The sequence below is a fragment of the Benincasa hispida genome, chromosome 4 (genome assembly GCF_027475165.1).
Source record: "Benincasa hispida cultivar pf3 chromosome 4, pf3_genome.v1.1, whole genome shotgun sequence".
In the NCBI taxonomy this organism is placed as follows: domain Eukaryota; kingdom Viridiplantae; phylum Streptophyta; class Magnoliopsida; order Cucurbitales; family Cucurbitaceae; genus Benincasa; species Benincasa hispida.
The window spans coordinates 53,165,632-53,186,985 of record NC_143481.1 but is presented as its reverse complement, the minus strand read 5'-3'; the positions used below and the strand labels follow the sequence as shown (position 1 = coordinate 53,186,985).

Here is a 21,354-nt window from a genome sequence, read left to right as displayed (position 1 = left end):
ACAATGCTCTTCCCTACATATCTCTTACCAAATTTAAATTATTCCTATCAATCTTCTCAACAAGGGGAAGTCCTTCCAACTCGCATGCAAGAGAGGGAGAGAGAGCAAGTTATCCATCCCACCAAAGGACTTATAACTAAGCTACCTCCAACACTAAACACTAATATACATAACATTTCCCCTGAACTTAAAGCATCTACAATTAGTCTTGCTCAACTTGTTCCACCATTTTCTTCTATAGGAAACTTGTTCCACCGTTAATTTCGTAAAAGTATATATTAATTGCTTCTCAATCCTCACATATCTTGTGAACACTAAAATTTGTTGTATTTTCTCACTAGCAAATGACGGTAAACTTCATGACATATGTCTCTCCCTAAAACTTCTTGCTTAGTCAAATTCACAACACGAAACATGAAAGGGCATAAAGTGGCAAAATACCCGTCTCTCGCGGCGCATAACGGTGTCGACAACAGCAGCAGCATCACCTGGAGATTCGAGGATGGTTCTGGCCGTAGCCTCCTGAGCAATGCCGCTCTGAACCATGGTGACGATTCTGATGCAAGAAACCAAGGAAACGACCAGAAATGGAAGGACGTATTGGCGTTCACAAGAGGGATAAACAACGACTATGAGAAATCCGCCGAGAAGGGCGATGGCGGCATTGGAAATGCCCAAAACAATTGTGGAACAGCGAATATTCTCCAACCTTGACACCCCCATAGCCTCCGTTCTACTTCGACTTGGAGACCATGGCGATCGAAACGAGGGGATGGGTAATCGAATTTGATGGTTCGCATTCAGAGGGCAATTGGAGGGAATCAATGGTTGGTGTAAGGTGGAATTTTCTTGGTCCGTCCGCTCCATTTGTCCAACAACAATGGCTTCCCGATTCCACTTTTCGCGCGCATTTCCAATGGAAACAGCCACGTTGAATGAAGGGGTTTTTTTGTGTGTGTACGGATGGCTTTTTTTGGGACTAAAAGAAAAATGGTACCTTTTTAAATGGAATGAAAAGTAGTTGTATATAGTGTGATTTATAAGTTTTTTATATTTGATCCTTGATACTTTATGCTCTATGCTATATATTAGTTATATGCTACTCGATCATTGATCATTTATATTCGATACTTGATGCTTTACGCTCGATGCTCTATGTTATATGTTTTATGCTATATACTAACGACACGTTACTCGATCATCAATCCTCGATATTCTATGTTCTATTTTGTACTTTCTAGACTCGATTTAGAAGTTCGCTTGATACTCGATGCTCTAATGCTCTATATTCTATGTTTGATGCTCAATGCAAAGATACACACAAAAAAACGTGGAAAGAAAGGAAAGAAAAATGCAAAAAAAAAACGAAAGAAGAAATGCAAAAAAAAAAAAAAAAGAATTGTAGAAAAAAAAAAGGAAAAAGGAAGAAGAAGAAACTTAGAAAAACGAAAAAAGAACAAAAATGTTGCAAAACAAAGAAAATAGAAAAGGAATGCATTTAAGGTTAAAGTGGTAATTTCACACAATGATGACATAAATAGAAGGCCGAAATTCATTGGTTTTAAAAAAGTATCCATTTTCATTTGTGCCCTTTATTATATATGTGTGTATGTATGTTATTTCAATTTTTTTATAAAATAGAGTTTTATAGTCCTTTTAAACAAAAAAAAAAAAGAATTATTAATGTAAGAACGAACATGTTGGTTTTCACCATTGTAATAGTTTTTCTTGGTCCCTCTAACCGAGATCAACCCTCGAGATTGAGTTACAATGTTGAAATTCTTCTTGAGCCACATGTTCGGATATATATTACTAAAAACATATATTTTACGTTTATATCCCTATTATTAAATTATTTTATTATACTTCATTCACTTTTTTTTGCAACCCCCAATTGCCTTGTGAAAGAAATTTTGCTTAGGCTTCCAAACCTTCACTCAATCTCACATTTGGGGTTTTGCTTCCATTTTCATCATTTTGCTTTACACGATACTGAGGCATTCTTGTAACTCGTTTTATTCTTTATTTGTTTTGGTTTCTGAAAGGCATGTTGTTGCACTAAGAATCTATTTGGTTGGATTTTATTTTACGTAATCTCGCTGAAAAGATATAAATTCAAGTTGGGATACACATAATTGCCTCAATATTTACGTAAAGAAAAGTATCTCGGGCGGGTTTTTTATTTTTACTGAGATTTACTATATGATCATGGGATTGATTATATTTAACTTTTTCGATATATTTCTTTGATTTTATTTGGAATGTCTCAAATATTTGTTTGCTTAAGTGGTTAATGAAAGGAGATTGAGAAAGAATATGTAGGGCCAATTGAAATGTTTGATAATTGATGTTGGAATAATATATGAAAACTTTTTACGCAGACTATATAAAACAAGTGGAATAAAATATGATGAGTTTGAGCTAGTTATTAGGTGTTTGTACAATATTAGGTCAAATATTTCTGCTTTTGTTGTTAGTAATCAAGAAGACCTATATTTTTCTTAACGGGTGATGATGTTCCTCATATGGCTCTTAGGGATCGTTTGGTTGGAGGGTTTTGTGTATTGGAATTGACATATACATCAAATTCCATATTCGTTTCACAATTTTCAACTATTTTCTTGGGAATAAGCTATTTCCAAGCATCCTCAGTTCTCATAGACAAGAGTATTTTATTCCCTTGCAAAACTGTGGGTTCTCTTTATCCCTCTCCATCTGTTTTTTCATTTTATAGATAATTTCATTTGGAATATAATTAATTAAATAATATTAATTTAACAAAATTAATATAAATAGTGAAGGAAGTTTTTGAAAAAATATCCTTTGCGCGGAAGTAAACGTTACACCCCCTCCCAGACTACTCTCTTAGCCTAGGAAAGAACATGACTACAGTAGTTATCAACCCTTTTGCTGACATTTACTGCCTATTAACTCTAGCTGAAATAATCTGATACCAACATGCAATCTCATTCACAGCGGCTGTCTCTATGGCCAAAAACATTAAGTATTAAACACAAAACATTTATAGAGATTTCATTACAAGTTTCATAAGTCCCGACACCCAAAACATAGTCCCTACGTGAATAATTATAACACATGTACAATATTTACAGTAACCACCTAGCAGACGGGTTACAATAACTCTTGTCTTTGAGTGGCAGAGAAGATGCAGAGCTACCTCCTGAGGGTTTGTCCGCTACCTAGGGAAAAGAAAAATATTTGAAAACGGGTGAGCTTACTAGCCCAATGAGTAACTTAAGAAAGAAAACTGATTCTCATGTATAAGTCTCAATAAAGAGATCATACTGGAATATAAATCTTTACAGTAACCTTGTCCTGAAATATAAATCTTAAAACATGGTTTCTTTAAAATATTGTAAACATTTAGTCACTCACAACTTTTAGGATTACTCCTCAAGGGTCGATATGATTCTAACACTGGTGTCAATTCTTTGGACACAAAAGCATATATTAGCTACTAGCATTGGTCTCCCTTTTGAGACTAACCCTCAAATAAGCTTTGTGTTTAGCCTTCCTCTAGAAGACTTTCACTCAATGCATACCTTGCTGTAGGTTTAGCACTTAGAAATTTCCTTGAGACTTTGGCTCTTGCAATGCTTCCAACTGCACATCACAAACGCCTCCCACTTGTACAACCAACACTTTGCTCTAAGTGTCCCTTCAGTTGCACATGGTCATCCACCAAGGCTGCTTATGCATCCAAGACTTCAATGCAAGCTCTCCTCAACCCACACAGCAGGTCCAACATATAGAAATGCTCAGCCCTTGGTCTATCCGAGCATTTTACTTCGAGCTGCCAGCTTATTCAATCCAAGCAGTTGCCTGCTTATTCATGAAATTCCAGATTCAATTTACGAAATTTATAACTCAAATTCTAGAGCTCGTCTCAAGAAATTTCCTTCTACAAACTTGTTTAGAATTGTCTCAAAAAGCTTACCTTGGTCAGCTTCAAACTCCTCGTGGTTCGTCTTGGAGACTCAATTCTTTATCGATGGCCCGGATTCACCCGAGAACAGAACCTCTGGTCACTTTTTCCCTTCTTTGGCCTTATTCTGGTGAGACCTTCTTCCGGAAGTGTCACTTCTGAAAGTAGACTCTCAGAGATTTCCAACGACACTAAGATCTCTCAATTTGCATGGAGGAAATGATCAAACTGATCGTTTGAAGTTCAACTTCCCCTTTTTATACTACATTCCACCGCTTCCCATTAAAGCTTAGCATAACACCTTCAGCTTACATGGAGTTAAATCTGGTGCTTAGGACAGCTAGTGCCCTTAATCGGTGGTTAAGACTAATCAACGCATGCTACAATCGTTTAGCTCATTGTCCATCGTGCAACTCATCATTTAGTGATCTCTCATTGATGCTTATCACCCAACGATCTCACTCTCGCTCAACGTGTAGCACACAGCCTATCGCACAGCACTCGCTGCCGCTCATCATGTAGCACTGACGCCTATTGTCCAACACATCACGCCCATCGTCTAACGCTCATGCCTATCATGTAACACCATCATCTAGCATTGATGCTGATCGTGTAGTGCCATCGCCTCATCATGTAGTGTTGTCGTCCATTGTGTAGCTCTATCGTCTAGCACATCACTTCGCATTGTTTAGCATCGCACATAGCTACACAATCGTTTAGCACATTGCTTAGCATCGCTCGTAGCTATGCGATCGTCTAGCGCATCGCTTAGCGCCGCTCGTAGCTACATGATCGTCTGGGCGTACAACTCCAATGCCCAGTGCCCACGCTCGCACACATCTGATGCTGCCGCATGCATGCTAACCTCTCAAGACTTGGTTGCCGCATGCCTTGTCTAAGAATAGCTTTTCTTCTCTCGGTCACATTTTGGTTTCCTCAAATGCCCAATTATCCTCTCAAATGAGCAAGGCCAATGACCTTGGCTTAACTCCAACGCCTAGCACAAGGCCAACACATGGGCAAATACTTAGCCAATTTTTCTAGCTTCACCCAAGAGTCAAGCTTCCAAACTTTAATTTTTCTTCTAACTTTTCACCCATTTTTCCCTACAATTGAACATTACTTCTCACCTTAACCTACTCACCATACTGTTTTTAGTAGGGAACATACACAAGTAGAGAAATTAAGGCTCAGGGTTTACATTTTCCTCCCCCCCTAAGAAAATTTTGTCCTCGAAATTCTACTACAAGTCCGTCAATTAAACAACTACAGATACTTGTTTCTCATTTGCACCTCAGCTTCCCATGTAACTTCTTCAGTCCTCTAGTGTCTAAATCGTCCGCTCAGACTGACCATCCGTCTGTAGATGAAAAGTTGTACTGAAAAATAGCTTAGTACTCATAGCTTTCTGCAAGCTAGGCCAAAACTTCGATAAAAACCTAGAATCTCGATCTGATACAATCAAAACTGGAGCCTCAAATTGACTCACAATTCTGTCAACATACAACTTAGCTAACTGGTCTAGGGTAAAAGTAAATTTAATAGGTAAAAACTTAGTTGTCTTTGTCAATCTATCCACAATTACCCATATACCATCATAGCTCCCTGGTGTCCTAGGTAAACCAAACAATAAATCCATCGTAACATACTCCCATTTCCACTCTGATACTGGCAGTGGATTAAGCAATCCTGCTGGCCTTTGTCGTTCAAGCTTAACTTGCTGACACACTAAACATCAGTCAACATACTATGTTATTTCTCTTTTCATACCAGGCCACTAGTACGACTTCTTTGATGTTTTATACATCTTCGTACTGCCTAGATGCATAGCATAAGCTGAACTATGTGCCTCTTTCAGAATAGCTTGTTTAAGTGCTAAGGTATTAGATACGCATACTCTACCTTCCTTTTGTAGCACTATATCTGCTCTTAATTGATCGTCCGTTCTCAGACCTTTACTTACTTCTTCAACTAACTTCTTAAGATCAGAATCTCTTAACTGTTCACGTAGAATATCATCTACAAGAGTAGAACGTACTTGAAATGAAGCTATTAAATCTTCTATCTGATCAATTGATAATTCTGCTTCAGCACTACAACTCATGTATCAGTACACCTCTTACTGAATAGATAACAACTCTGACTGACCCGGTATTTCTACTTAGAGCATCAGCCACAACATTTGCTTTACCTGGGTGATAATCAATTGTACAATCATAATCCTTGATCAACTCGATCCATCCTCTATATCTCAAGTTTAGCTCTTTCTGATCAAAGATATACTTTAGACTCTTATGATCAGTGAATATATGACAACGTTCACCAAACAAGTAATGTCTCCACACTTTAGAGCCAACACAACTGCTGCTAACTCTAAGTCGTGCATAGGGTAGTTACATTCATGCTTCTTTACGTGATGAAAAGCATAGGCCACTACCTTTCCTTCCTGCATCAGCACACATCCTAATCTTTGTCGAGATGCATCGCTTTAAACCTCAAACTCTTTACCTGGCATAGGTAAAGTCAGCATTGGTGCTATTATTAACCTATGTTTCAACTCTTGGAAACTATGCTCGCATTCTGGCGACCACTCGAACTTCACATCTTTTCTGGTCAGGTTTGTCAATGATAGAGCTATCTTAGAAAAGCCCTCTACGAATCTCCTGTAATAACCTACTAAACCCAGAAAATTGCGTACCTCTGTTACAGTTATAGGTCGTTCCTAGTTAACTATCACTCCTGTCTTTTGGGAATCTACACTGACTCCGTCTGCTGAAACTATATGCCCAAGAAATACAACTTGATTTAACCAGAATTCACACTTACTATACTTGGCATATAACTTCTTTTCTCTTAGCATTTGCAACACTAACTTTAGATGTTCCTTGTGCTTCTCTACTCTACTAGAATATACTAGTATATCGTCTATGAAAACTATCACAAACTAGTCCAGGTAAGGATGAAATATCTTGTTCATCAAGTCCATAAATACCGCAGAAGCATTCGTCAAACCAAACGACATTACTAGGAACTCATAATGTCCATACTTAATCCTGAAAGCAGTCTTTGGAACATCTATTTCCTTCACCTTCAACTGGTGGTAACCTGATTTCAAATCTATCTTAGAGAACACCATGGCTCATTTTAACTGATCAAAGAGATCATCTATACAAGGCAACGGGTACTTATTCTCAATTGTCACCTTATTCAACTGTCTATAGTCTATACATATTCCGAGAGTACCGTCTTTCTTCTTGACAAACAAGACTGCCGCTCCCCAAGGCAACACACTGGGTCTGATGTACCCCTTATCAACAAGTTCCTGTAACTGAACTTTCAGCTTCTTCAGTTCTACTGGCGCCAATCTATATGGTGCCTGGGATATAGGTGTTGTGCTTGGAACTAACTCAATAGTAAACTCAACTTCCCCGTCAAGTGGTAAACCTGGTAACTCTTTAAGGAATACATCTAATAATTCTTGTACCACAGGTACATCTTCAGGAATCATCTTTCTATTTTGTGAAACCGCCACATAGGCTAAATAAGCTTCACATCCCTTACTCAGCAGCTGCTAGCCTTCATTGCTGATATTAAACTTCTTAAAAGTATTCTTTTACTTCCTACCAGGGTTATCTCTTGTTCACCTGGCTTTCTAATACTATCTCTTTCTTAAAACAATCCACAGTGGCATAATGTTTACTTAGAAAATCTATGCCTAAGATAACATCAAACTCTAGCAACTCTAGTGGAATCAAGTCAACCCATAAACTCTAAATCCCAAGAATTACTTAACAATTCCTATAATACTCATGCACAACTAGAGTATCTCCTACAGGCGTAGAAATAAACAAGTCCTCATTCATACACTCAAGCACTCTGTCTATATGCAATGCAAACATGCTAGACATGAATGACTACATAGCAGCAGGATCAAATAACACATAAGCGGACTGATTACATAAAGTTATCGTACTAGTTACGACATCTTGAGACTTTTCCACTTCCTGGTGTGTCACCGCGTATACTATACTCTGCTGCTACTATTGCTGTTTTTGTTGTTGTTGTTGGGGTCGTCTTGCTATCCCTTTTTGTTTAGCTGCACCGGATCCCTGACCTCTAGGTTTGGTCGCTCTAGGTTGGTCTACAACTTGGGTAACTTCTCTCTGTTCACCCTGTGCTCCATGAACTAGCTGGGGACAATCTTTCTTAAAGTGCCCTGCTTGTCCGCACTGGAAACAAACATTTATGTCGCCATAACATACTTTTGCATAGCCCTTACCACAGTTTGCACAGTGGACTCCTCCTTGTACTAGCTACTGACTCGCTAGCACGACCTGTTACTGATTTACTACTCGGTCCAACTGTAGGTCTTGACCTCTTTCGACTCGAACCTTGCTGGTTAGCGCCTCTATAACTCTTCATACCTGTCTGTCAAGAGAACGGGGGTCTAAAACTCTTACCTCTCGTCTCTATTGGAGTTCTGTTCTACTCCACATCTGTCTAGAGTATGTTACCCCCCCCCCCTTCCTATACTCCGCTCAACTCTAATAGCGGTCTCAACTAACTGAGTGAAATCCACCCAATTAGTTGTAGAGATAACGAGAGTACGTATCTTCCTTCTTAGGTCATTCTCAAATCTCCTACATCTCTCTTTCTTTTCCATAATGATTGAAAGGACATACTGAGATAACTCTGAAAATCTCTCTCATACTTAGAAACCGTCATCGATCCCTAAGTTAGCCTAAGAAACTCATCCTTCTTTATTTCTCTAAAAGCACTAGGGTAGTATTTTGATGGAACATGAGACATACGCAGCAGAATAAGGATCTAATTACACTATAATTTTTTTAAATTAAAAGGAAAATAGCATGCAAATATAGGAAAAAACAATAAATTAAAAGGGATATAATACAACCTTTGTAGCTCCCGAAAAACGTTTTTCCTCGTTGAATCTCGACCCAAACTCTTCTGGACCACCACTAGAGTTTACCCACTATTCTCTAGACTTAGAACCAGGTTGTGGGACTCGGTGAATGAAGGAATGAAAAGGGGAAGAAGTGGTGGTTCAAAGTTAATGTGAGAAAAGGGGAATTTTTTGTGAGAATTTTGGAAACCAAAATTATAAAAATTCACCTTGCTTAAAGGAGAAAAAAAAAAGAAATTTGTTTTATAAAACTTCCTTTTTATAAAACAATTACATGCATCTAATGCATGTAAAAACTCACCAAAAATCAACACCTCACAAAGCATTAAACCAAAGTAGGCTATGTGTTATTCTATAATGTTACACATAGTCCACTTAAGTTAGTGGGATTATCCAACAAAAATGTTGGATAATTCCACTAACTCTTAGTCAAGGGCAAAATGGTCTTTTTCTATTTGATCAAAGTCAAACTTTGACTTTGAGCGAAAAAGTAAACCTTTTGACTTTTTACAATTTTGACCTTCTTGACTAATTTTGACTTCCCGAACATGAATCAACATTCATATTTTCGAAATTCAACTCACATTTGAAAATAGAACACCATACAAAAAATCGATAGCGATATCGCATATACTTGTCGGTTTTAATCCCTTTTCCTAATTCAAACAATTCGAATTAATACAACATACTGTTCTAAGTTTAATCCATATAAGCTAGCAGGGGGACCTAATGGACCTACAGATCATGAGCTCCAACAATCCAAGATTAACTGGTAAACTCTTTAACCTAATTAATCAATATTTGTTAACTAACGGGTCATTCCACTAAAGTCCCGTAGTTGCACTCCCCTCACTGTAGATATATTTCTGTCTATCTGATATAACCGTAACCAGTAAGTCAATCTTTCACAGGTTGTTCGTGGTCTTGGCTAGGTCAAAATATCGTTTTACCCCCAAGAACACTTTTTGTTCCTTTAGTCCCACTGAAGTAGAGAAATTACTTCTCACCTTAACCTACTCACCATACTGGTCTCAGTAGGGAACATACACAAGTAGATAAATTGCTCAGGGTTTACAGCAAAGATCGACCCAAATTTCATTTTTCATTGAATATAAGTTTTATAGTAAATAAGAATAAGATATGCATTTTCTTAAATTACAACATGCTTTAAAACAAATACTTAGGATTTCAGAAACTCTTATCTTTGAAGAACCCTTTCTTCAAGAACTCCCCCGTACAAGCCACGAATGGAACTCCTTCTCCACGTAGGTCTCCTTCTTCAAGAACGGACACCACCACTTGAGAGTCCTCTGTATTCTCTTGGGATAAAGGATTCAAGCAAGAGTTGTGGGTTTGCTTGAATCCTTGGAAAAGGGAAAGAGATGGAGAGGATGAGAGGAAGGAGAATAACTTTTCTTTTCTTTTCCTTGTTTTCTCAGAGAGAACTCTTCTCTCAGAGAGAATTGATGATCAATCTCCAACCACTTGAATCCCACGTATAATAATTGAGAACATGGGGGAAGGGAGTTGTAACTTCTTCTTTTTTATTGATTTTAATTAAATTAATAATACACACACACACACACACACACACACACACACATATATAATAATTAGTTTATTATATATATACACTATATATTATATCAAATATAACATATAGCCTATAGTTATATTGCATCAAATACACATAACCTATATATTTTATTTTCTCTCAACAATACGTGGTATTTAATATAAATCACATTTATATTAAATTCACTTATATAAATCCCATCCATATAATTGATATTTGGATCATATCCAAATATTTAATTTCTTTCAATAAAAATCATATTTATATTAAATTTAATTACATGAATCTCATTCATATAATTAGTATTTGAATCATATTCAAATTCCTCTCATATTACCTTAAATTATAATGTATCAAATATATTATATTAATTATATCACATATATAATCAATTTAATTAATTATATCATATATAATTAATTCCCTCAATTAATTTGAACACTTCAAACTAATCCAAAACTAATTCTCAATTAAATCCCTGTTGAGCTACAGAGAGAACCTTATGGACCTGTAGATTGAAGCTTCAACGGTAATCGGGTAATTAATTAAACTCTTTAATTAAATTACCCAACATTCATTAACTACCGGTCACTCCACTAAAGACCGACAGCTGCACTTTCGCACTACAGATAAATTTATATGTCCATTGGATATAACCAATCAACAGTGCGATGACCCTTCACAAATTGCTCGTAAGTAAAGTTGGGCTAAAGTACCGTTTTGCCTGTATAGTTACATCTAACTCCTTAAGTACTACTGCTTCCTCTAATGAACAATAAGTCATAGTCCAACTATGACCAAGTCCCTCTCGGGCAATGAGAGGGTGTGGCCACTATGTTCAAGACCCGGAATCAGCCCTTAAGGGAGTAATTTATCTACTTGCCCTTGTATCGGGGAATGAGTGAATTCCGTCTTGTGTAGCTGTGTTCCCAGCTCCCCAGTCAAATGAATCCCTAAAATGGTAGGCTTGCTGAGTTGACAATCTGAACACTCTCACCCATACAAATCAAAGGATCGCCTTCATGAGTAGGAGTTCACAACTCACTCAGAATTCAGGTCATATCACCTATGGTCATCTTAGTGAAATGTAAGTCTTTATTATTAACGGCGTTACATAAAAAGGCTAACCATTTCGTGGTTTGGTTTTATACAAACTCTTTGTATAGGATACCCTACTCTCATGTCTCTATACGAATGATCAGAATTAGATCATTTGTAGCACTTTACAATACTTGTAACACCTACAAAGCGGGTCATATTCATAGTGTCACCATAATAAGGTACCCAGCCTTATCCATCTACTATAGACCGTTTAGGTTATTATTTAAACAAGATCCAGTTGTATGTCTCTACATACTTATTTAAATTACATGAAATAACCTCAGATCTTAGTTTATTGAATTGAGTATATGCTTATAAAATAGCACTTATTTTATTACTAACAATATATTTATACAAAGTTTACAAACTACGAGATTACAAAGAGATTTAGGACACCAATCCCAACAATCTCCCACTTCTCCTAAAGTTTAGGGAACCTAATGTACAATATAAATAAAGTAAAAAAATACATAAATTAAGGCATACACTATACCTCAATAACATCTCCCACTTGCCCTAGACAATTTTTCGTATATCACGTAGACCCAGACTTTCTAGATGACCCTCGAACAAGTTAGCCGTGAGAGCCTTTGTAAACGGATCAACAACGTTGTGCTTCGAAGCAATCTTCGTAATATTCACCTTACCTCAATGCATAATCTTCAGAATGAAATGATATTTCCGCTCTATGTGCTTGCCTCTTCGATGACTCCTAGGTTCCTTAGAATTTGCCACAGTGCCACTGTTATCACAATAAAGTGTGATGGGCAGAGACATATATGGAATAACTTCCAAAACAGTAAGGAACTTCTTAAGTCATATAACCTCTTTAGCAGCTACGTATTTGGCTTCCATAGTGGAATTTGTGATGCATCCTTGCTTGATACTTCGCCATAATATAGCTCCTCCATTTAGAGTAAGCACTGACCCTGATGTGAATTTCTGAGAATCCTGATCAGTCTGAAAGTCAGAGTCTGTGTATCTTGTAAGGATCAAATTCTTATCTCCATACATGAGTATATAGTCCCTCACTCTCCGAAGATACATGAGGATCATTTTCACCGTCGTCTAGTGATCTAATCTTAGATTGGACTTGATAGCAATCCAAACTGTATAGCAAATGTCAAGTCTAGTACATAACATTACATACATAAGGTTGCCAACAGCCGATGCATAGAGAATTCGTCTCATTTCCTCAACCTCTTGAGGAGTCTTAGGACACTGTTCCTTAGGCAATACAGTTCCGTGCCTGAAAGGTACTAAACCCTTCTTGGAATTGTGCATTGAATATCTGACAAGCATCTTGTCAATATACAATGTCTGGGACAAGGCCAACCTTTTGTTCTTATGATCCCTTATAATCTGGATCCCTAGAACAAATTGTGCCTCTCCTAAATCTTTCATTTAAAATTGGGCGGCTAGCCATTTCTTTATATCAATTAGAAAACCTAAATCATTCCTAATGAGTAGGATATCATCCACATACAGCACGAGGAAAGGTACTAAGCTGTTCATGATTTTCTTGTAAACTCAAGGCTCATAACCATTATGATCAAAGCCATAAGATTAGACCGTTAAGTATCTCTTTTAAAAAAAAACCTTTGAGCGGAAGCGGATCGTCCAAATCCCATTTCGATTGAATGCATACATTTACAGTAAAACAAACAGATTATGCATAAAACATAAATTACAACATGCTTTCTCATAATAAACAAAGGTTCAAGAGACTATACGTTTGAAGAACCCTTCTTCACGTTAATCCCTCGATCTAACTCGTTCACGAATGTTCAAACTCGGATCGATGTCGTTTTAATTCCCGAAAAGGAAAAGAAAATTTATAATATCACCGACCTAATCCTATTACTACTAAAACGTAGCAACAATGGTAAGTGTAGGGTCGAACCACAAAGAAGCGAAGAACTAATTTCTTTTGTGTTAGTTTCGACTGCGGGAAAAATAATAAAAACGAGGTTTTGGTTTTGATTTCTAAAGATGCAAGAAAAGTAAACTGCAAGTGATATATGGAATAGTAAAGGACTCATTAGTTCTCAGATCAAGTGCTCATTCAATGTAAATTAAATCATTGTTATATTTCAAATAACTAACTTTCGAATTATGCATGCATAGCTACTTAATTTGATAAGAACTAATTAATATCTACAAAGGCCGAAAATCAATTAATACAAACCAAATTGAGCGTCCTAATCCATAGTTGAGGCTGGAAAGACTATGCCCTAACTAACCTACATGCTTCTAGATGCAATTGGGTCCTTAGCAGCCATAAAGAACTAGAAACACATGCATGAAGATCGATGATTCAACTATGTTGATTAAGTGTCAGGAAAGCCATGTTCAAATAATCAAAGTATTTCTTTAAATTTAGATTAAATGTATGATGCACGGATTCAAGGTTAGCCTATATATCTAAGTATGCTCATCTAATCTGTGCTACAGGGGTAAATTCAAAGCATGAACGATTACTAGGATATGTGCGAGCTTGAATTTAGCTAGCAAAGACATGCAATCGTGATAGGGTCGTCAGTCCAACACACAAAAGTAAGTTTAATTCATGCGAAATTAAAGAAATACACAATTCTTAATTGAAGCGCAAAATTGAACACATAACTCATTAAATTACAAAGAACACTTAGTCCAAGAACTAATTAAAAATTACCTCATTGATTCATAGATAAAGCAACGGGGTACAGTCTGATACAAAACCATAATCCGAAAAAATAAATCTAACTTATGATACTGAATATATAGAGGAAAAAGAGAAAATCAAGGCCTCTCTTCGACCTCTTTGAAGAGTTCGACGTTTTTAGGGCCTTTTTCTCTACAATTCAACATATTTTTTACCTAGCAAAAGGAAATATTTATAGACAATTTCAGGGCAGCGTTGCAACGCTATAGTCAAGCGTTGCAACGCTCACTCACGCGTGAACTTTTCAGTCGTCGGTCAAATGTTGTAACATCACAATGCTCTAAAGGAGCATTGCAACACTATGCTATTGTCTTACAGCGTTGGGCTGAAGCATTGCACGGTATTGTGATGCTGTGGGGGTATTTTGGTCTTTTAACATCCATTGAAGCTTAGGTATTTCAAATCTACTCCAAATCGTTGTAAATTAGTCCCGATTAGCTTCAAATCCCTGATTCTACCTCTTGCTTGCTCGTTACCTACAAAATAGAGAAATAAACACATAAAATCCATTAACGAGCTCGCATTAAGCTAGGAATAATAGCTCTTTTTGAGAGCTATAAAACACCCCCAACTTAATTCTTGCTCGTCCCGAGCATGGTAGAAACAAATAATCAAACATTGTATAAAACACTCAAAGACATGCTAGCTTAATTGGCTAAGTTGTTACTCCAGTCTCAACAGTCAGATCGAACGAAAGTTGTAATAAAAAACAAAATTCAATTATGATTAATTGATGAAGAACAAGTTTAAGAATGTTCTCTATCTAAATATACATAAGTGAGCCAAGAGTTTTGCTAGTTAAGTTTGCACAGCCCGAGTTTTAAAGGTTCTCATCCCATTTTCCCCTAGTTTGGTTTGGTTATCGACCCTGGACATACCATACTTGCAAAAAAAGGGGCAACACTAAGACAAAGGTGCCTAAACTCACACACACAAAAACATAAAGGGCATTTCTTTTACCTAGAGAACTAGCTTTCACACTCCATCGTTGGGAACCTATCACTCTTTTCTCGCGAGCCCTAACAGGACACAGCAGAGGTAGCTCTTTTCACCTCTATCCATGCACACGCACACTATTTTTTTTGCAGGCACAACGGTTATGCCTTTTTTATTTTTTTATTTTTTTATTTTCATAATTGTAATTAAATCGTTTTTCTTTGTTTTTCTTTCTCTTTATTTTTATTATTATTATTATTTTCATAGGCCACTTTTTTATCCACTTTGTCTAGTTTTGCTCTAAAATAAGGACAGTTACTCTTAAGTCAAAGGTGGACCTTTCGGGGTGACAATGGAAGTACAAACCAAATAACCCAATTCTAGGCATGCAAGGCTTTAATGTCGCAAAAGAATGACTTAAAAATGCAAGTGACAAGAAGATTTTTAAAAATGGGCTAAAAATCATGTTCATGCAATCTTAACGTTCCTTCATGCAAGTTTCATTACAGGAAGAGTGCATCATAGACTATCATGATAACAACAGAGCAAACATGCTAGCAAGGCAATAAAGACACACAGCATAGTCCGAGCACAACGCTCAAGGACCTCAAGTTAATATATAAAAAAACTACCCAACGAGTACCCCAACCCCAACTTAAAAACATACATTGTATCCAATGTATTCTAAGTAAAGCTCAAGAAGAATGAAAACAAGGGAACAAAAAATCTCACCTGATAACAATGTCTCGCATCAGCGGTGGTGGTGGTGTTGCACTTTCCTCCTACTCAGAAACAGATAAGGCTCTGGAGAGGCCTCCAGAAAGGGAACACCATAAAAAAAAACTACAAAAGAAAACCACAAAACAAAGAAATTAGCAAAACTAAAATAATAAAAGGAAAAGGAAGGAAAAGAAAAGAGACAACTGAGAGCACACAAAAAGAAATAAAATAGAGTAAAAAGAAAGAAACAAGCCTAAATTGGAATCGGGAGAGTCTGGGTCCCTCTAAAGGCCACTCTGGAAACTGATGCTGGTGTAGTAGAGACGATTCTCTTCAACAATGAAGTTCAATGTTCTCTTCATGCACCGCGCTCGACAGGTGGTCTCCTGACTCACTCGTAGTGACTCGGTCGCTACCCGGAGTGCCTTAGCTGACATCCTGTATTCCTACTCTACATACAACTCCCCTCTAATAGGAATTTCGATCTGATCCTAGGGACAAACATAGGGGGGTGCCTCTATCGCTGGAGCCTGCACCTCCTCTCCATCCTTCTCGTCGTCGTCGTCATCAGGCTGGTCCACTTCTCTCCCTCGGAAGGTCGAGACCGTTGACCTACTGATGGGAGCACGACCCCTCATCTTCTCCTCGTCATTGGAGATCTACACCATGGACCTCCGACACATCTTGGTAATCAGGCTCAGGTGACCTAAGCTACCGGTGGTGGAACACCACCCACAATGACGGATCGACGCCTTAATTACACGACCGATGTTAATGGGCATCCCCTAAATAAGGCAATAAAGGAGTTTGGCCCGGTCCCTCGTGATGTCCATGAGACGCAACACTGACATCAATCTGGAACACACAAGGCGTGCTAGATCTGACCAGAGACAGACATATCCGTGCTTCTAAACCTCACAGCGACCCCTCAAGACCTAGCCCACTGAACTTCTGGCCCACACAAGGTCTGAATAACCTCCTCTTTAGGGAAATGCCCGGAGTAAAACCTGTCATACTCATCATTGAAGTCACGTAAATCGTAGACTTTGTTGATTCGTGATGATGAAAAGGGAGCCCTAACGCCTCTAACTAGCGAGTTATCCTTGGTCTCGTCCATGTTGGAGTAAAACTCCTTGACTGTAGGTACAACCGCCTCACCAGGACGGTCGGCTAAAGATTCCCACCCTTGTTCATGGATCTGCTCAGTAATGTGATGGTAATAGTTAGCCTCTAGGCTCAAGGCTCTCTCAGGAACTAACCTCCTAGAAGAGACAACATAGTTATATCTATCTAGGGCTTCCCTAGAACTAAATCGAGGATGGTTGAATTCTGGCGCGGGATCTTGCCCACTAGTGCTAGCTTCATTTCTACGTTCCCTTCTAAGACCCATTATAGATTTTTTTTTTTTTTTTTTTTTAAAAAAAAGGTTCACAAAATTGGTTCCTAGATAATATCCAACACCCTTCTTCTAAAACTCACCAGAACCTACCCCCAACTTCCAAAAATTACTCAAAATTTCAACCTGCATGCAGAAAAACCCCACACATTCATATAATTTTCAACAACTTCTCAAACCCGTACAAGAACCGAGTAACACATAAGTAGAAACATATTTCTTCATAGCCATACACTAGAAATAAGCAATAAGAAATAAGAATGACCAAAGATTCATAACTTTTGAATGACGAAATCTGAAAAAGGAACTCAAGAACTTGCTAGATCTTGAATGGACGAAAAACCCACAAAACTTTTGACGGATTCAAGGGAAAACCGTGAAGGGATGGGCGAAAAACGTGTGAAAGGTGAAAAATAGTGAAGAAATTCGAGGAAAGGTGAGAGAGTTGCCTCGAGGTTGAGAGAAAACTAAAGAAGATGAAGAAGAAAGGGAGATATTATAGCATTTTAACGCTGTTTTGTCTCGCAACATTGCGACGTTGTGCCCTAAATTCAAAATTATTTTTTTAAATAAAAAATTAATCTTAAAATAAAAATATCTTCCCTAAAGTTAAAAAAACGAAATAATAAAATAAAATAATATCTATGAAAAATTAGAAGTAAATAAATAAAGTTTGGCTGCCTCCAGGAAGCGTAAATTTTTAACATGGTTGCTCGACATGACCCATCCCCTGTCAAGGTACAAAAAAATTCTCGTATTTCTCTGGTTCTTTCTTAGATGAGTCGATATAGCCTGACAAGGTTATAAGGGTTCCTATCTTTTGAATCGAACCAAACAAGTCGATTTTTTTATTTTTGATTTTAAAAAACGGTGGAAAAATAAAGACTCTAAAACTAACACAACTGAAAAGAAAGACTCTGACTCAACTGACCGTGAGGTGAAGGCAAGTAAAATTCAAGAATAAAAGGAATACCGGTACAATGAATAGGGCAAGGCTTGGGAGCCTTTAACTCTTTTACCTGAAATCCTTCCAAATTAAGCTCATGCTCATGCTTAACTTCACTAACTCGTTCTTATTGTGGTAGAAGATAAACATCATCGTTCGAATCGATCCACGCATATTCCATCACAAGTCGATCTCAGTGCCACAAACACGAGATGACTCTAAATGATTTCCTGCGCGCTTAGAAAAATCATTAGTGCGTTCACATATTAGATAATCTAATGCCTTACCTTGCTCTAAAATTTGAGGGACTATTGGTCTTGTGGGATCATCTATGCTCATATCTCCACTACTCGCCTCGGCATCCTAAGAAGGTGTTTCACAAGACTCCTCCAATTTCCTAACAGATTCAGCAATTTGAGCGATTTGGTTACTCAAATTTTGAACTTCAGTTCTGACTTCACGTTCGAAACAAAGGTCGTTCTATTGGAAATTGATAGTAGTAGGGGTGTTCCTGCACAAACTCACTAGAGCGATTAGAAAGTTCCCTAACTATATCTTCTAAAGAAATACCTGCGTGGGAGACTGATATGGCATTGGCAACGGTGTTTAGCCAGCCAACTCCCGAGGAGAATAATATCTGCATTTAGGCCCGTGCGAAATTTGAGTGCATATTAGCCAAAACTCGCACAATAGAGGTTAGTTAAATTTGCCCTCTAAGGCCACGAATCTCTCGTACCTCTGGTGATTCCAATTGCTCCGCATATGGAAGACCATACTTGTTAATATTTCCTACCATAAAAGAACAAATAGACACAAAAAAAAGGAAAGTATGTATATTTTTTATTTTATTTTATTTTATTTTTGTTTTTAAAGTTTACCAGTCAATTTTAACTAAAAGACATTAATTGGCTTGCCTCCCCGGCAGCGACGCCATTTTCTATTCAAACTCGGATCGGTGTTGTTTTAATTCCCGAAAAGGATCGAAGCAAAAGAAAATTTATAATATCACCAAACTACTCCTATTACTACTAAAACATAGCAACAGTGGTAAGTGCGGGGTCGAACTATAGAGAAGCGAAGAATTAATTTCTTTTGTGTTAGATTTGACTGCGGGAAAAACAGTAAAAACGGGGTTTTGGTTTTGATTTATAAAGATGCAAGAAAAGTAAACTGCAAAGGATATATGGAATAGTAAAGGACTCGTTAGTTCTCAGATCAAGTGCTCATTCGATGTAAATTAAGTCATTGTTATATACCAAATAACTAATATTCGAATTATGCATGCATAGCTACTTGATTTGATAAGAACTAATTAATCTCTACAAAGGCCGAAAATCAATTAATAAAAAACCAAATTGAGTGTCCTAATCCATAGTTGAGGCTGGAAAGACTATGCCCTAACTAACCTACATGCTCCTAGATGCAATTGGGTCCTTAACGACCATAAAGAACTAGAAATACATGCATGAAGATCAAGGATTCAACTATGTTGATTAAGTGTTAGGAAAGCCATGTTCAAATAATCAAAGTATTTCTTTAAATCTAGATTAAATATACGATGCAAGGATTCAAGGTTAGCCTATATACCTATGCTCATCTAATTTGTGCTACAGGGGTAAATTCAAAGCATGAACAATTACTAGGATATGTGCGAGCTTGAATTTAGCTAGCAAAGACATGCAGTCGTGATAGGGTCGTCAGTCCAACACACAAAAGCAAGTCTAATTCATGCAAGATTAAAGAAGACATAATTCTTAATTGAAGCGCAAAATTGAACACCTAACTCATTAAATCACAAAGAACATTTAGTCCAAGAACTAATCGAAAATTACCTCATTGATTCATAGACAAAGCAATGGGGTACAATCTGATACAAAATCACAATTCGAAAAAATAAATCTAACCTATGATACTGAATACATAGAGGAAAAAGAGAAAATCAAGGCCTCTCCTCGGTCTCCATGAAGAGTTCGACGTTTTTAGAGCCTTTTTCTATATACAATTCAACATATTTTTTACTAGGAAATATTTATAGAAAATTTCAGGGCAGAGTTGCAATCTCACTCGCGCGCACGCTTCTCATCCATCCATCAAATGTCGTAGTGTCGTGACGCTCTAAAGAAGTGTTGCAACATTATGTTACTGTCTTACAGCATTGGGCTGAAGCGTTGCATGACATTATGACGCTGATGCTGAGGGTATTTTGGTCTTTTAACGTCGCTTAAAGCTTGGATACTTCAAATCTACTCCAAATCGCTTCAAATTAGTCATGGTCAGCTTCAAATTCCTTATTTTACTTCTTGGTTACTCGTTACCTACAAAATAGAGAAATAAACACATAAAATCCATTAACGAGCTCGAATTAAGCTAGGAATAATAGTTCTTTTTGAGAGCTATCATAATCTTACTACTAGAACCGCCTTTGTGTCAGACGATAAGATTAAGGATAATTTTGTTGGTTCTGAGATTAAATGAACTGTTTAAAAATAATATATGAGCATGTGATAATATGTTTGAAGCATGTTATATGTATGAGCATGATTTAGAATTTTTACAAGGTATATTAAGAGAACGATTGAGCTTGGGCCTAAATTATTAGATAAGTACACTACCACTAAAATTTCATAGTGCTAGATGGAAATTAGATATATGTTGATGTACATATTTTCATGAGATTTATTTTTGGATGTATGAATGTATGTCATGTGATTTATCATGAAATTCTGAATGATCTATTATGTGAATGTTTTAAGGAGTCTAATGCATGAAACAAATGTACTATTCATTTTTACGAGATTATGCATGCTTGTCTAGACTGATCTGCATGTTATTATTTACATGATTTTATAGGACTCATAAATAGGCAAATGTTACATGTAATATGATCTTGGATGCCATTCTTTTCCTTTCCAACATTTGATTTATTTGAGTACATGAAAGTGATGCACGTCTAGGGGCACTAGTGCGTGAAAGAGATGTACCATGTGTACGAAAGAGGTGCATGCTCAATGGGTTATGTGTATACGAAAGAGGTATATACATAACCATGTGTACGAAAGAGGTGCATATCCCTGCATCTATAGAGAAGACCTGGGGTGTATGAAA

At 37.2% G+C, this 21,354-nt stretch overlaps 2 protein-coding genes across 9 annotated transcripts in view; both read right to left on the bottom strand.

The window, feature by feature from the left end:
- LOC120075166 (lipase class 3 family protein) overlaps positions 1-993 on the bottom strand; it is a 54,843-nt gene extending 53,850 nt beyond the window's left edge. For all 8 annotated transcript variants that reach the window (XM_039028353.2, XM_090313083.1, XM_090313082.1 and 5 more), the window contains exon 1: positions 442-993. In XM_039028353.2, coding sequence (XP_038884281.2) covers positions 442-867 — 426 coding nt within the window. In that variant the 5' untranslated portion in view covers positions 868-993. The remainder of the gene's footprint in view (positions 1-441) is intronic.
- Positions 994-5,723: 4,730 nt separating this feature from the next.
- On the bottom strand, positions 5,724-7,454 carry LOC150036811 (uncharacterized). The gene is made up of 4 exons (XM_090313240.1): positions 7,149-7,454; positions 6,939-7,067; positions 6,095-6,213; positions 5,724-6,039 (listed from the first exon to the last, which is right to left on the bottom strand). The coding sequence occupies exons 1-4, from the start codon at positions 7,452-7,454 to the stop codon at positions 5,724-5,726; spliced, it is 870 nt and encodes a 289-aa protein (XP_090169366.1).
- Positions 7,455-21,354: the final 13,900 nt, after the last annotated feature.

Bases quoted from the DNA above. Each gene is read 5' to 3' on its own strand.
- LOC150036811 (XM_090313240.1), bottom strand. From the start codon at position 7,454: ATGATTCCTGAAGATGTACCTGTGGTACAAGAATTATTAGATGTATTC. The intron at 7,068-7,148 runs GTGACAATTGAG...GTGTTCTCTAAG, and splicing joins ACTATAGACAGTTGAATAAG to ATAGATTTGAAATCAGGTTA. The intron at 6,214-6,938 runs GTATTTATGGAC...ATCTTTGATCAG, and splicing joins GTTTGACGAATGCTTCTGCG to AAAGAGCTAAACTTGAGATA.